General features: G+C 41.7%; 1 protein-coding gene across 1 annotated transcript in view; it reads left to right on the top strand.

Moving 5' to 3' along the window:
- Positions 1 to 13231, top strand: part of fnbp1b (formin binding protein 1b) — a 59517-nt gene extending 46286 nt beyond the window's left edge. The window contains 8 exon segments of the mRNA XM_034095332.1: positions 1048 to 1062; positions 4661 to 4770; positions 5452 to 5584; positions 6498 to 6625; positions 6746 to 6945; positions 8616 to 8774; positions 9655 to 9717; positions 10333 to 13231. Coding sequence (XP_033951223.1) covers positions 1048 to 1062; positions 4661 to 4770; positions 5452 to 5584; positions 6498 to 6625; positions 6746 to 6945; positions 8616 to 8774; positions 9655 to 9717; positions 10333 to 10340 — 816 coding nt within the window. The 3' untranslated portion in view covers positions 10341 to 13231.
- Positions 13232 to 15691: the final 2460 nt, after the last annotated feature.

Below are 15691 nucleotides of genomic sequence, written 5' to 3'. Positions count from 1 at the left end.
AGTTTATGAATGTTGTCTGCCCCCTCAGTGATATCATGATATACTTCGGATTTGAATATGATTTCATATTCTGTAAAGTGAGCCTCTCACAGAATGTTCTTTCGTACAGGCCTTTGGTCAGCCTAAGTTGCATTTCAATGTGATCCCATAATAAACGTAACCTAGTGAGGAGACATAACGGTAATGTAGCGGCGTGGAGGTTGGAGTCAGGATTAGAGGCGTGATAGTAAAGACCGTAACACTCCAGTTCAGGTGGACGAGGTGATTAGTGGAGTAAAGTGTGTGGAGCGGCTCAGTGCAGCAGCCTGTGAGCCTCTAACAGGATTACAGGTCATCTGCTGCAGCTCTGCAGCCAGGGGGGCTCCACTCTGCTCTGTGCGCAAACATTACTCAGCAGAAAAATACAACCATTTATTTTCTTGTTTGTAACCTACTTACCAATTTGTTTTCATGAGAAACTCATGTGCAATATACAAAAACCTGGATATGTGCAGATTTCTTCCTCATAACAGGCGATAGTTTCCCCGGCTTGTGTGTGTTGGGTATGTGTCAACGTCTGGATCAGCTGATGTGTTTATGCTTGTGGCGCCCTCTGCTGTCGGCGTACTGGCAGCAGAGGGATGAAGAAATAAAGTGTTCATCCGCCCCTGTCGAGTCACCATCCCTCTACTTCTTTCTTTACATTTATATTCATCTGTCTTCCTTCCTTTTTACCCTCGTAACTTCATGCTTGTGCAGTAGGTTGGCACCTTTTAGCCGACGTGTTTCTCGTTTCTCATTAATCCATCGTATCAGAAATGCTAAACTTCACCCACATTGGGAAAGAGTGGTGGGCTTATAGCAGAAACACCGATAGCCTATAAACCCAAAGTGCTACCACCGCTTTTCTTTCAATGGTGAAGTTTGGCAAATCATCATTAGAAAATACAATTAAAGTATTTAAAGGAAAATGGGAAAAAATGGCCGTGAATATTCATCTGATGTTGACTGTTGTTTCTTTCTCTCTCCCGCTCCTCGCCATTTTTTCTCTCCTCTCCCCCAATGAAGCTTTCTCTCAAGCTGGTAAGCATGACCGTATAACCTCACGTCCGTAGCGGCATGACCATAGCACGCATGTCACCTCCTCCCAGTAACACACTGTTAATAACGTTGTGTTCGCCATAACGTTTTTGTTCTCCTTTTTTTCATCATTTTTGTATTTAAGTTAATATTTATTTTTGCTGTGACTCAACAATGGACCTCAGACTCATGTCCTTGTCTCATTTGTGTGTTTTTGTTTTTGTGTTGTGGTTGTGTTCATGTCTCTCCCAAACTGTGTCTGTGGTCTCTGTGGTGCAGATCACACTCAATTCCCACGTCCGGAATCTCATTGAGGTGATCAGATTTACTCTATGTTTGACCTCTCTACCTGTCCGTCTCTTAGTCCGTCTGGTAGTCCTCCCTCCATGTCTCCACAGATCGTATGTCCTCGTAACAAACATTAACTTGTTCTATGTAGTGTCTCACTCACGTCCTTACACTGCATGCCGATGTCTTCTAAAGAATGCTGTTCTGTGAAGCTCACATCATGTACTTGAAGTGTATGATGGCAGGCCTCCACAGAAAATTGATCAATGAAATTATGATGTAATTTTGTTTTCTCCAAATTGTCACTGGTGTTACTCTTCTTCCTGGTAACACGTAACACCAGTGGCGTTCCTATATAAATAAGCTTTGTATAATGTATACAAATAATACAAATACTTTAAGCTCTACTTGTTGTGGATGCATCAAGTTAAGAGTTAGTTATTGCTATTTAACAGGTTTTAGATGTTTTTAGAAGGAATTTATTTCAGCAGATTTGTATCACCCAGATTCCACCTTTTCTGTAGAATGACTCCTATATTTTCTTTTGAAAAAGACGCACTTTGATTGTTAAAGGAATAGCTTCACATTTTAGAATCCAAACATATTCATTTTCTTGCAAAGACTTAAATAAATAGGGTAAATATCTCCCTCATATCTGAGCACTAAACATAAAGCGACAGCCAGCAGATGCTTAGTTTAGCATCAAGAATGGAAACGGGGGGGAACAGCTAACCCGTATCACTCCAAGATATAAGAATGTGCCAAGCAGAATCTGTTAATTAAAAGAAAAAAGTAGCTTCCAAATCATTGCTATTTCTCTCTGTGTCGCCTTATTAAGCAAAGGTACTATGTTCACAAGAATTGGACTTCCTGATACCGAACAGTAAAGTAATACAGTTAAAAGGTCAAAAGTAAGTACTACTAAAGAATCAGGAGCTCTTAAACATCTTGGGTGTTTCTCAATGTCGAGTACGCTTGCTTGGTAGCACATGTCTTCCGAGTCACTTGCTTCAGAAGCGAGGCGAAAATGCTTCCTGGCATTCGGAAAACGAAGAGTGGAACAGGCGAGCAAGTGTGCAGGTGTGCATCAGATGAGAGGCCCCGCCTTACATTTTCCGCCACAGATTTGGGGAAATTGGTCCGTGCGCAAAGCATTCTGGGGATTTTAAGACCGCGGAGTCTACACATGTGCAGCCTCGAAATGTCTCCAAACGAAGTACGCCGGGCTCGGTAGAATTCCAAGTATGCTGGACATTGGAACAGTACTTTGACGGCACTCGATGGCGTACTATGCTTGAAATAGTGGCTCTGGAGCAGCTTTACTCGACATTGAGAAACACCCCTTGTCTGCCAACTAGTTTATTTATTAGAACAAATGCACATACCCTAATACATCTGCTACTGTATGAGCTGAGCAATTTGTGCAACATTAAGCAATATTTTTAGCATATTTATTATTCTCAAATGTCCTACAATGCCAAACAGTACTAGCATAACTTAGCATATTTATGCTAGCTATGCTAAGTTTCATATGTTCAATATATGGATATTTAGTGTATAACATGAGTGTATCTCTGCAATAAAGCAAATATACGTGAAACTAAGCTGATTGTTGAGGAAATTAGCCCCATAATGATTTTTATATCAAACAATTCTCTACCTAATGTGTTTAATAAATCCATACATGATTCTGTATGGACAAATCATTGAGTACATTCTGATCCATCCCATAATCATCACATGACCTGATGTCTGCCCATAGTTGTAGTTGCTGTTTCCTAGATGATAGTGTTTGGAGTGTCTTGCAGTACATAGAGAATGTGAACACTAATATATCTGACTGCTGTACTGTAGCTCATCCCAGAGATGAGCATGTCTCTGCATGATGACTGACACCATCTCTGTTATGTTGCATGCCCGTGGTGTGTGCTGATGCAGGGAGAAGGGGTAAGGTTGCCATGGTAGCCTAGCTGCATGTGTTGTTGACCTGACTGCAGTGTAGTCTGTACAGTAGCTCCAGCTGTTATATGTCCTTGTGGTGGTCCCGCTGTAACCCGTACCAATAAACCTATTTAGTCGATGCAAGTTTCCCCCTCATTGATAGGACCAAAGCAACGGTGCACAATGATCACAATGTTCTTTCTCTTTTTGATACATTTAAAAAGAGAAATCATATGGACAGTTATATGTTTAAATTAATCAAAAGTACTTTCATAATATCTTAATATGAGACAATAATAAAAACAGCTCTTTATTATGGTGATAGTCAAAATAAATTAACTTGTGTATCCAGTGACTTACAGGCAGTGTAGTTCAAAGTGCTTTACAGCGCAGTGAAGAAGAATCATGTATAAAGACAGGCTGCAGACGCAATACAAAATCAATGAACAACAGATATAAAAGACATGCTAATAACTATAGAAGGATAACAATAAAACAAAGTAAGGCATGATAACAAATACATTTAGAATAGAAGTGGTGATAAGGTAAAGAAAATAGATTCTACCTGAAACTGTCTGTATGTTATCGACTAAAGGTTTCTAAATAAAAATCACTACAGGAAAAACATATCTGTAAAATCCCTGCTAAAATACGTATTCTCTAATGAAAGGGGAAATGTCCCTTTTTAATATAATAAAAATAAAGGGGAAAAAAGCATGATAAACCATGCAAGAATAAAATAATAAAAATAAACTGTTACTGTAAGACAATAAGATTGAACATATTAGCAGATCTTTTATAGAATATTTGAAGTTGCCTATTATTTAATATTAATGTATAGATTTGATGTTGACTCCATACAGGCCAGCTAGCACTTAGTACAGGAAGCTTCCGGAAGATTCACTGATGCATTACGGGTGCTGCCGAGCAGTATGACTCATCAGCTCACTGATACAGACTGGAAATATGACCCACAGCCAGCCAAAAAACCTCTCTCTCACTCAGGAACACACCGTGCTCTCAGAGAATTATCCCGCTCGCTCTGAAACACTATATGAGCTAAGATGTAGCTAATACCTTATTACGTTTCAAGGAAGCAGTAGATTAGATGTGGCGGCTGAATAGGTGGGAGGCTTTCACATCCCAACCTTTAGTGAGTGTCGTAGAGTTGCTGCAGTATCTCCCACAGGTTCATAAAGATAGACAATAGCAAAGAACTCCATTCGTGTAGCTGTTATCCATTTTAGTTGTGGTTCACAGGAAAGGGATATAGGGCACCTAGCTAGATAATACATCCCTGTTCAATCAGCAACACAACAACACATTTCTGTCTCCTCACTTCTCTTTTTTCTTCCTCCCTCGTGTTCATCAGGGTTCTGGACCAGAGGACTTCAGCCACCTGCCGCCAGAACAGAGGAGGAAGAAGCTGCAGGGAAAGATCGACGAGCTGAATAAGGACATCCAGAAAGAGATGGACCAGAGGTAGCTTTACGCGTGTTATTAAGACGTTTCCCACCCTGTGGAACCCCATCACACACACACACACACACACACACACACACACACGCACACGGATACCCTTTTCCTGATTTAGCATTTGATTTATTAAACTGTCCAAACAACTAAAGCAAACTCACATGTATTCATATTATTGTTTAGTGTCCATCACTGTCTATATTGCATTCATATTTATTATGTCTATAGTGTCTGTATTATGCTATCTTTTTATTATTATAATATTAATAATAATATCTATAACTTTATTTGTATAACACTCGTAATGCTGGAATGCAGCCCAAGTACTCAACAGAACAAGATGAGATGAAAAAAAACATAATAATGAAATACAAATTAGTTAAAACTAGGTACAAAAACAATAGTTTTATTTTATTCACCAGTTAGATGAACCCACATTAAAAGCTATACGTAACAATTAAAGTGTTTATACAGTGTGTTTACTCATAAATACTGATCATACTGTTGTATATATACTTTTTTTTTTTTTATATCTATCATATTTATATACTTACACTGCACTTTACTGCTTCTTTCGCACTTCTGGTTGATGCTAACTTGGTTGCCTTTGTAGTACTCAACAAAATGCAATGACTTTAAAAGTGAATATGCAACAAGGACTTGGATTAACTTTCGTTTTCTTCCCAGGGACGCGCTCACTAAGATGAAAGACGTGTACGTGAAGAACCCTCAGATGGGGGACCCGACCAGCGTGGACCCCCGGCTGTCAGAAATAGGCCAGAACATCGAGAAGTTCCAGTACGAGGCGCAGAAGTTTGAGGTGCGTTCAGTGCCAGCCTGAGATCTCCTCTCCTCTCGAGTGTTAGTGTTGGCGAAGCTTTCTTGTTTGGTTTATTCACCACAGCAAATAATGAGGAGTTCAAACACACGCCTCGATCTGGGCTGGATCCAATAAAGTCTGCCGCTCGTCCATATTAGGAGAAGATGTGATGCAGCTGGAGCTTCATGTGGGGGGAGGAGGCCCAGAGCAGCGTCCTGCTTTAACCTTAGACATGGGAAAGAGAGTGGAGCGTAAGGCAGTGCTGTTTAGGAATAGGACCATATCAGAATATTTAGGTTAGTATAATAAATGTCACAATTCTCAAAAAAAAAAAAAAAAAGATGGTTTACTTTATTCTTCAAATAATCCCAAAAGTCATCCAAATCAACAACAACAACAAGTACACTCGTTACCCAATGTCATTAGTATGTTTTCGTACGTAATGTGGATGTTGTTGTCTTAATTGGCATGTTATTTTTAATATTGTAATTTGTTTTTAGCGTGACTTTTAATCATCTGTCCAGGGACAATATATGAGAAATAGCCTGGCGCATTTGCAGCAGTGATTATTAATGTGCTCTTTTCCCCTTGAATAAGCAAATAAATACAAATTAAAGATGTATGAACATTTCCATACAACTCTCAACATGGCACTAAAACAAGCTGTTCTCACTTTAGCCAAACCTTTATTAAGAAACTACTATGTGTGTTGCATCACAGAGATAACCCTCATATCTTCCTGTGTAAAACAAGGCTACATTACATCATCTAATCCTCCATTGAAAGTTCTTGCCATATAAAAGGCCATCTGGTTTTAAGATAAAAAAGATTTCGACTCAGCTTAAAATATATCTTAAGTTGTCAGGTTTAAAACCAATAATAATATAATATAATAATAATGACTGTGTTTCAGGGCTGGTTAGCGGAGGTGGAGGAAAGGATGCCATCTAAGAGCGATTCGAACCGGAGGAGCGGGCTCTATGAGACCCAGAACAACTCCACTCAACTATTGAGCAACAACTGTGCGCAGGACAGAGAGAGGTATGGTATACCCTGACGAAACACCCATCACTCACATGAAACATCCCGAGCGAGTACACACCTTTAAAAACTGTATGTTTTCAAAGTATATTTACTGTGTGTGTGTTGGCCCTTGAGCAGCCCGGATGGCAGCTACACAGAGGAGCAGAACTCAGAGACGCAGGTCAAAGCCCCCGTCAACCCCCCCGTCAACCCCCCCGTCAACCCCACCGTCAACCCCGCCCTCCCCACCTCCTCCACGCCGGAGTTCGACGACGAGTTTGACGACGACGAGACCCTGCCCACCATCGGCACCTGCAAGGCCTTGTACCCGTTTGAAGGTAACGGGAGATGCCTCACAGCTGAAGAGATACCCCGCTCAATTTAAACATTCCATAGCACCCTTTATCTGTACAGACGCAGGGTGGAGGTGTTTGAGTACTTTGAATGAGGAGGACTAGGGTTTAACCTTGTGAAAACATATGTGTGGAGGAGGACACTGGAAAGCCTTTTCAAAATCATATTTGGCCAATTCTCAAACACTTTGACGACAGCGTTGTGAGGAAAGGTGGAAAGACCCGGATCGATCGGAGGGATGATAACAGCTGTTGTCCTCCCCTCAGAGACAAATGAATCTGTTCTCTTTAAACAGGACATTCATTTATTACTATGAGGAAACAAAGACGTCATTGTTATGAACTTCCATAACAAATGTTACATATCTGAAGAAGCAGGTCATTTGTGAACTTAAAACATTGTTCAATGTTCTTAGCAGATACGGTCTGTATGTAGAACAATTCAGACGCCCACATTGGGCTCTCAATGTGCAAAACGCAGATTTGCCATTTTAAGAACACGGCAGGTCTTCTAGAGTCGGTGCCGGCAGGAAAGAGGTTTTTCGTGGGTTTTAAAGATGGCATCTACATGGGAGGATCTAAAGCAGGGGTGTCGAACTCAATTTCATCGCGGGCCACATCAGCATTATGGTTGCACTCAAAGGGCCGGTTGTAACTTTAAGACTATATAAAAATACATATATAAATATATCATATATATAAAATAATGTATTATATTACATCATTGCCTCTGCATTGGATTATCATCGGATAGGGTAATAACTTCATAATTAACTACGTCTGAAAGCAGAAGTCTAGGGCAAGTCTCTTCAGTGCGTATGTCCCAAAATGATTTAAAAAGAAAAGCCAAATACTGGAGAAAAAAGAAATAGAAGTGACATTTTGAAATAAAAATCTAATTCTGAGAAAAAGGAATTCTATGAAAAAATGCATATTTTGAAGAAAAAAAGGCAAATTCTGAGAAAAGTCATATTTGAGATGCATTGTGGGACATGTAGTTTATGGGCAACGTGCTTCTGTACCATGTAACCTATAATAAACATATTATATTCTTTGCAAGCTCTTGTGGGGCCCCCGGGCCTTGAGTTTGACACCCCTGATCTAAAGGACGTATGTGTAGTGATACTTATCTTGTGGGTATCAGCCTATTGACTTTAGACCAAACATATCACTAGTGTTTCCTGTTTTCACAACATCATGTTTCCAGGGGAATCATTTAGAGAAGTACTCCCAGGAATCAAGAACCGTGAAGTCCGGCTTGTTTACTCAACATTTTAAATATCCACAATGGTAATAATTGTTAGCTGGTGTTGTAGATAACACCATAATAACTGTAGTTGTCATACATGTGTTTTATTATAGAAGTATCTTTAGGTTATAAGACTGACTAATATTCTACTCTGATATACATCCACAGTACTGTGTATGTACAGGTGAGTCTACTCACTCTGTATGCTCATGCAGGTTTAGGAGAAGCATAATAAGTAAGAGAATACTATTCGCAATTTCCTACCACACATCATCTACTGTAGCCTTCTCTCCGTATTCAGGAAATGTGATTTAGATATTCAACTGGAGAAGTGACTTCAAAGCAGTGTGTAAGGTGGACATGTGTAATCCTTTCCTTCTCATTTCTCTTTTTGTTTCCCTTGCAGGTCACAATGAGGGCACCATCGCCGTGGCAGAGGGCGAGCTGCTGTACGTTATAGAAGAGGACAAAGGGGACGGATGGACACGAGTGCGCAGGAACGAGGACGAGGAGGGATACGTCCCCACGTCCTACGTCGAGGTCTTTTTGGAAACAAATGCCAAAGGTGCTATGACATACATTTAACTCAGCAAGTGTGTTTTTGTTACCGTGAGTTTCCATTCACTGCTGAGATGAAAGGTTGTTACTAGTAGCTCAGATAGGAAACACACACTTCCTGTCTCTCTCGAAAGGAAGGACCAATCAGATGTGTCCATTGTGCCTCATGACAGTAGTGGCTGATAGTGTGTAGAAAGAGCGTGTGTCAATCTGAGCAAAACATTTGGTAATGTTTCAGAAATGACACAGAGCTGAGCAAGGGAGATGTTGTGTACAGAAGCTTCTGGAGAAAGTTCCTCACCTCCCATTTACTGCAGTGCCACCTAGTGGTGATACAAAATAAAACCTGACTCCCAGTCAAAGCTAAGCATTATGGGAAGAATCACCCACTGACAGTGATCATGTGTACATTTAAAACCCACAGTACTTGATTTTACAGTATCTTTTTTGTCAAGATTTTTAATGAAAGTATTTCCTTAAATTATAATACTTTTAATCACGAGTCTGATTCGCAAAATCGAATATTTGAGCCAGTTTGGTAGTAAATCACTGAGCTCTTAAATGAATGTACGCACCGTCTGATCACGTTTTGGTCACTCCTTGTAGCCTAAAAGGAAAGCATGCTCCATGTGCAATCATGCTGATGTAATTGTAATCTGCTGTAAAATATGGATACATATTAAAAGATATTTTTGTAAGCTAAACTGAAAAAAAGACAATAAAAATCAAATGTTGCATGCGTGTAGATGAATCATAGTGCTGTTACCAGATAGACCTTGTGAATGTAACGGGTCTTCCCTCGTAAGGGGTCGTTCTATATAACTATTGGTCAGATTAGTAGCCAATAGCCCCACTTTCCTTTCTAATCCACCTTTCTTATTTGATAGTGTCGGGCTGCTCTGGTCCTGTTCCCCAGGCCAGACTGACATTTAGCCGTTCTGAGCTCGATGGTGAGCCGGGCCGAAGGAGCTGGTTGTGACTTTAACGCTTTGTGGTTTCCTGCACGTACCTCTGTTAAATCGGGCGTCTACTGTAAAGCATGGTGTGTCATTCCACCTCACTGCTGCTGCAACAAGACATTCTGTGCTACTGTCCAAGATCGGCAACCATCTCTTTCATAAAGCCTTTGTTCAACTCCCTTTCAAACATTTCTACCGAGCTTCGATGGCACAGCATGGGGTTCTTATGAAGTCAAGTCTCTGTGGTTTTGATCAGGGAGGATATGAACTGTGTGGCATGCTGCAGGATTTACGGGATTGTTGTCGTTGTCATGAGGTGATTTCAGCATGTTGTGACTAAGGGCCGGGTTCTATCATGCATTCAAGCCAAAGGACATTGAAAGATGTAAAGACAGATCAAGATGCATCTTTGGGTAAATGCGGTCATGCCTACACCCCAGTGTTTTATGTCAGTTTAAAGTGCTTTCATAAATACAATGACTTCTGTACCCGCCGCTCTAAGTCTCAATAGATGGGTTGCCTTGATTTGCCGTTAAAACCATCTAACTTTTTTTGTGTCATTTTTTTTTTTTGTTTGTTCGTATTTCTTTTTTTTTTTAATTGCAGATTCCTAAAAGTGTGAGGCTGGATGAGGAATGGCAGGGCAAGCAGTCTGGGAGAAACCACCATGTTCCTCGCGTGCTCACAGAGTCAGAGAGAGAAAGTGAAAGACGACCTCAATCTAAAAAGAGAGGGGCGCCCGATTAGTACGCATCTCAATTTCCCAAAAACCTTTACGAAACAAACCCTGCTTCCTCTGCGAAGAGAAGCCACGATAAGAGAAGTCCATCGAAATTGTAGAGCTCATAACCCTTTCCACTGTTAACAGCCATGCAGCAGTCACAGCCACAGTCTTCAATCTGCCTTCTTCAGCTTGCTTTATGTAACTAACTCGCCTGCACCACACGTGGTCATCAACGTGGCTGTTGGCTTCCTCACTCTGAACGCCCCCCCCGCTCTGACACCTCTCCTCTTCCTTACCTAACACACACACACACACACACACACACAAGGCAGGTTGTGGTCAGAGACAGGACGGGGACCAGCTGGAGCCTTATGGACAAAACACCTTCATCCTGCTGTGTGTGTGTGTGTGTGTGTGTGTGTGTGTGTGTGTGTGTGTGTGTGTGTGTGTGTGTGTGTGTGTGTGTGTGTGTGTGTGTGTGTGTGTGTGTGTGTGTGTGAGTGTGTGAGAGCCATGACCTCCTCACTCCTTCACTCAGAGGAGCGTCATCTACATACAGGCAGTGGTGGAAAAAGTACTAAGATCATTTACTTAAGTAAAAGTACTAATACCACAGACTAAACATACTCCATTACCAGTAAAGGTGCTGAGTTAAAAATGTCACTAACATAAAAGTATCATCAGCTAAATGTACTCAAGTATAAGAAGTACTCATTGTGGAGAATGCCTGTTATACATTTGTTGTATTATAGAATATTATATGTTTCTGTTTGAATCATTAGAAACATATGGAGCGCATTTTGGAAAATACTTAGTAAATGATTGGTAAATATAGATCATATAAACACATGTATTTATTTTTAAAAGTAACTACAAATAAATGTAGTGCAGTAAAAGTAAAACATCTGAAATGTAGAAAGTAGCGGAAAATAGTCAAAAGTAAAAGCACCCCAACATGATACTCAGGTACATTACTTGAGTAAATGTACTCGGTTACATTCCACCACTGCATCCAGGGCTTAAAACACTCATGTTCGCCCTCTCACGGAAGGATCCTGTGTCTGTGTGTTCTCTCTTCTGTTGTGTGCTTGAACGCCTTATTCTGAAGGCCTTGTGTCCCATTTCCTCCACACCACGATCACCCCCACACACCCAGGAGAGGAAAGGAGACGGAAGGTCATTCTGCATCTTCCTCATCCTCACTGTCCCTCTCTCTGAGCACACCCTCCCTCCCTCCCCCTGACGCGGCTCAGGCTAACCCCTTGCTGCTTCGAGCACCCTTGTTTTGCCGCAGCGGGGGGGCCTCTCAGCGTTGTGGTGTGCTGCATGCTTGCCCTGTCTTCCTCCTCGCCCCTCTGCAGGCAATGGGGTGGGGGTAAGGTTAGCTTACGCCCCCCCCCGCCTCCAGCCTTTCTGTTCAGTTAACCCTCATTGCCTGGTCGTACTGAATTAACCTGAATGCTACTGTTTAGGTTCGGTGCCTGTGGTTCTTTTTTTTTTTATAATACCTTGTTTTTTTTTAGTTCATAAAGCATGTTTTCCTGTTTTTAACAACGAGTGATCTCCTGCTCCCAGTGTTCACCAGTTTAATCTCAGTAAAGGACGATAGGGACCCGAATGTTGTTTTCTGAATGATCTTATGCATAGGTAGGTCTGTAAGTACACAGTACAGTATGTATGTCAACATGTTATTATGGTATGTTTTGATCAGTGTCTAACACACGTTGTTGTTAGTTTACAGTTAATCAGCCTTGTGGAAATGTCTCCACTCGGTCCAGGCAACCCAAAAATGAAGATATGATTTACACCTGATGGATGATCCACTTAAACTGTCTACTGTATATGGAAATATACTGTGATCCTTTTCCTGTGAGTCTGTGACTGACCCAGAATCTCCTGCTTTTGTTGGGCCTTAACTTTGGTTTTCTGAGAGAAAGGAAGATGCTGATAGCTGTGGTTTGCTGAAAGGATTAAGATGTGATTATCTCAAGAAGTTTGGGGGCGAAATTAAGAGTTTTTATAATCATACAGAGAAAGTATTTCCACTGATTCCCCGGCACATAATGTACGTGATTTTAACATTTTCTGTTTTATATATTTGATGATGTTAAGTTGAGATTCAGCTTTTCTTTTTTTGTTTTCTAAAGCTGGAAGTCTATGTTGTATTTTCTGCCTGAATGGGACTGAAATCCCTTAACCGCAAATATTAGTAACAATGAAATTGTTCTGTATGAAGCCATTCTTAAATATTGATCTGATTCAGCATGTTTCAACCACTTTTCAACCAGGAGTGACGGACATATTGACCATTTGGATTCTTACATGGAAGAAATGATCAAATCTCTGCTGAAGTTCATGTTTTCTTTTCAACATGTCATGATTTCAAAAACCTTATTATGTTTTTAACGATAAATCTGAAGAGGCACAGATCGTTGTAGCTCAATAGCATCCATCTCTGCCAGTGACACCACAACACTTTGAGTCCCTGCCCCGGAATAACCTGCCTGTACAGAGGAAACGGCACGTTGGAATTAGAGAGAATATATATGAATATATAAATAAAGTTTAAAAAGGAAAACATCTATTTTAACTATTGAGAGTCTTACCATTACTTTATCTGCTTTGCAAAGTAAGACTTCCTTTCCTTTCTAAGGGCTACCAAATGGTGTGTTTTTGCACTTTTTCGTTTGTGTTCCATTTGGTAGCCCATGCTTGTGTTCTGGAGCACTGAATACTTTGTATTGTGTTTACCGTGCCAATTAAATATGCCTGGAAAGTTAATGATGTTGAGTCCTGTCTTTGTTTTCTTCCCTTTGAATTGAGACACAATCAATAGCTAACCTTTTCAATCAAACAGCAACTATGAGCTTAATTACCCACATTGATTAACTCGCTGCTGATGAGAGCAAACAGGATACATGTGTGATGTAACTTAAAGGTTGTAACGATCAACTATCTAAACTAGTTGTGTTAATTAAACGCACAAGGGGTTCTTGAATGAAACAAGATTATAAAGGTAAACAGAAATAATAAACGGATAATCTGCTCCTTTAAACAAAATAAACAGAGACAGATTTCATGCATGGATCCATTATATTGACAGTTTTCCAGCCACACAACACGAACAAAACAAAACAGTCCGCTCTGCGATACACAAAAAGTGTCTTTACTGCCTAATCCAGGCTATTGTTCATTGAGAAAAAAACTGTTGCTCCTGCGCCCGTCGGCGGCAAAAACAGAAATGTTTGTAGGCCTTTTACGGCTATATTCCACACAAAAAAGAAACACGAGGTCCTGCGTGGCACACAGGAGCGATCTCACCCTGTGTCGGAGAGAATATCTCTCTCTCTGTGCGCGTCCTCTCCAAGGAGACGTGCTTCCAGGTCGGTCGATGCAATAGCCAGATACGGTTACTTTCAGTTACTTCCCCTATTTTTACACATGCTGAGAAACCGTAACCATCCCGCTGAATACCCGCATTCACCACACACAGGCTTCCTCCTCCCGTGAGAACCACCTCTGGCATCCTGTTGACGTGCCCTCTAAAAAGCCTCTGGGCGCGCCGCGACAGGTGAATATGCAAATGAGGCTTGCAGAACCACACCCTCAAACCAATATAAAAGTGGACATTTTAACGATTGTAGTTGCGAGGATAATACACATGCATCATAGATTCTCATTTCATTTGAATCTAAACTACATGCCTTAACCCTTTCCCCTGCCCCTACAGTTTATAACAAACACTAAGATCAATCTGCGACTGTCACAGATCCCCCCCCCCCCACCGGAGGTATGAGGGGCTGCACCCCGAAGTAGGGCTTTAGGTTGACCACATTGATAGTGTCCATTTTCTTGTTCTGGCCGTTCCACTTTATCTGGTAATTGATAGGACCTAATTTTCTCACCACTGTAGCTGGACCCGACCATTTAGGCGCAAGCTTTGCTGAGAAGTTCTCTGATGCTTTAGAGAGTGGGTGAGTGCGGACCCAGACCAGGTCTCCCAGCAGGAGTTGTACACCTCTCCTGTGGGTATTATAATACTTGGCTTGTCTGGCTTGGCATACTCCAACTCTCTTTTTTACTTGTTCCACCATCTTTTGTTGTCTTTCCAGTAGTGTATATGTAGGTTGATGAGGAGGTGGAGGGCTGATCAACCTCTCCAGTGGGCCTTTCAGGGATCTTCCGAGTGCCAGGGCTGCAGGTGTTTGCCCTGTTGTCTCCTGATAGGCAGCATTGACAGCAAAACGAAATTCCCTGATCCACTGATCCCAGTTCTTATGTTGTGTCCCCACATAAGAAGCAATCATCGTTTTGATGGTCCGGTTGGACCGTTCCGTGAGATTGGCTTGAGGATGATAGCTGGTGGTGAACTTTTGTGTGACTCCCCAGGATTTGCATAGGTTGGCCATTTCATGGCCAGTGAACTGCGCTCCCCGATCAGAAACCAACTCACGTGGGACACCGAAACGGGTGAAGATCTCATCTTTCAAGACGGCGACAATTTTGTGAGTTTTGCTGTCTTTTAGGGGAAACATCTCAACCCACTTTGTGAAATAATCCACAACCACGAGGAGAAAGCAATTGCCTTTTTTACTGCGGGGAAAAGGTCCCATAAGATCAATCCCCAGCTTTTCCCAGGGCTCCTCCACCGGGGTAGGCTGCATGAACCCCGCGGGTTTTTGATTATCCGCTTTGTAGGCCTGGCAGGTGTTGCAACACTTTACATGGGCCCACACATCCTTCCTAACAGACTGCCACCAAGCCACCTCAAGGATCTTAAGAAGAGTCTTAAGTCTGCCCAGATGTCCACTCAGGGGATGGTTGTGGAAGTACTCCAGAAAAGATGTTACTAGACTCTTGGGAACCACTAGCTGATATTTGTCTCCCCCTACTCTCACAGGAGACCGCCGATACAGAATACCCTGTAACACAGTGTACTCTATCCTATCTGGCTTACAACTGGCAGCAGACTGTTTTGACATGTCACTGATTTCAGGGTCCCTTTCCTGGGCCTCTCGTATGTCTGATAGGGTGGTTGGTAAGTCAGAAGCACAGTGAGAGGTGTTTGAGGCAACATACGCAGTTGTGGATGGATGTGCAATCGCTCTGGACAGAGCATCAGGCACTATGTTGTGCAGGCCTTTTCTGTATTGGACCCTAAATTGAAATTGCTGGAGTCGTAAGATCCACCTAGTAAGCCGGGAAGAGGTCTTCGGACAGTTGAAGGCCCAAGTCAGAGCA

This window comes from Pseudochaenichthys georgianus, chromosome 12 (assembly GCF_902827115.2).
Source record: "Pseudochaenichthys georgianus chromosome 12, fPseGeo1.2, whole genome shotgun sequence".
In the NCBI taxonomy this organism is placed as follows: Eukaryota; Metazoa; Chordata; class Actinopteri; order Perciformes; family Channichthyidae; genus Pseudochaenichthys; species Pseudochaenichthys georgianus.
Note: the sequence above shows the minus strand (reverse complement) of the source record. Positions and strands in the feature narration are given on the sequence as shown.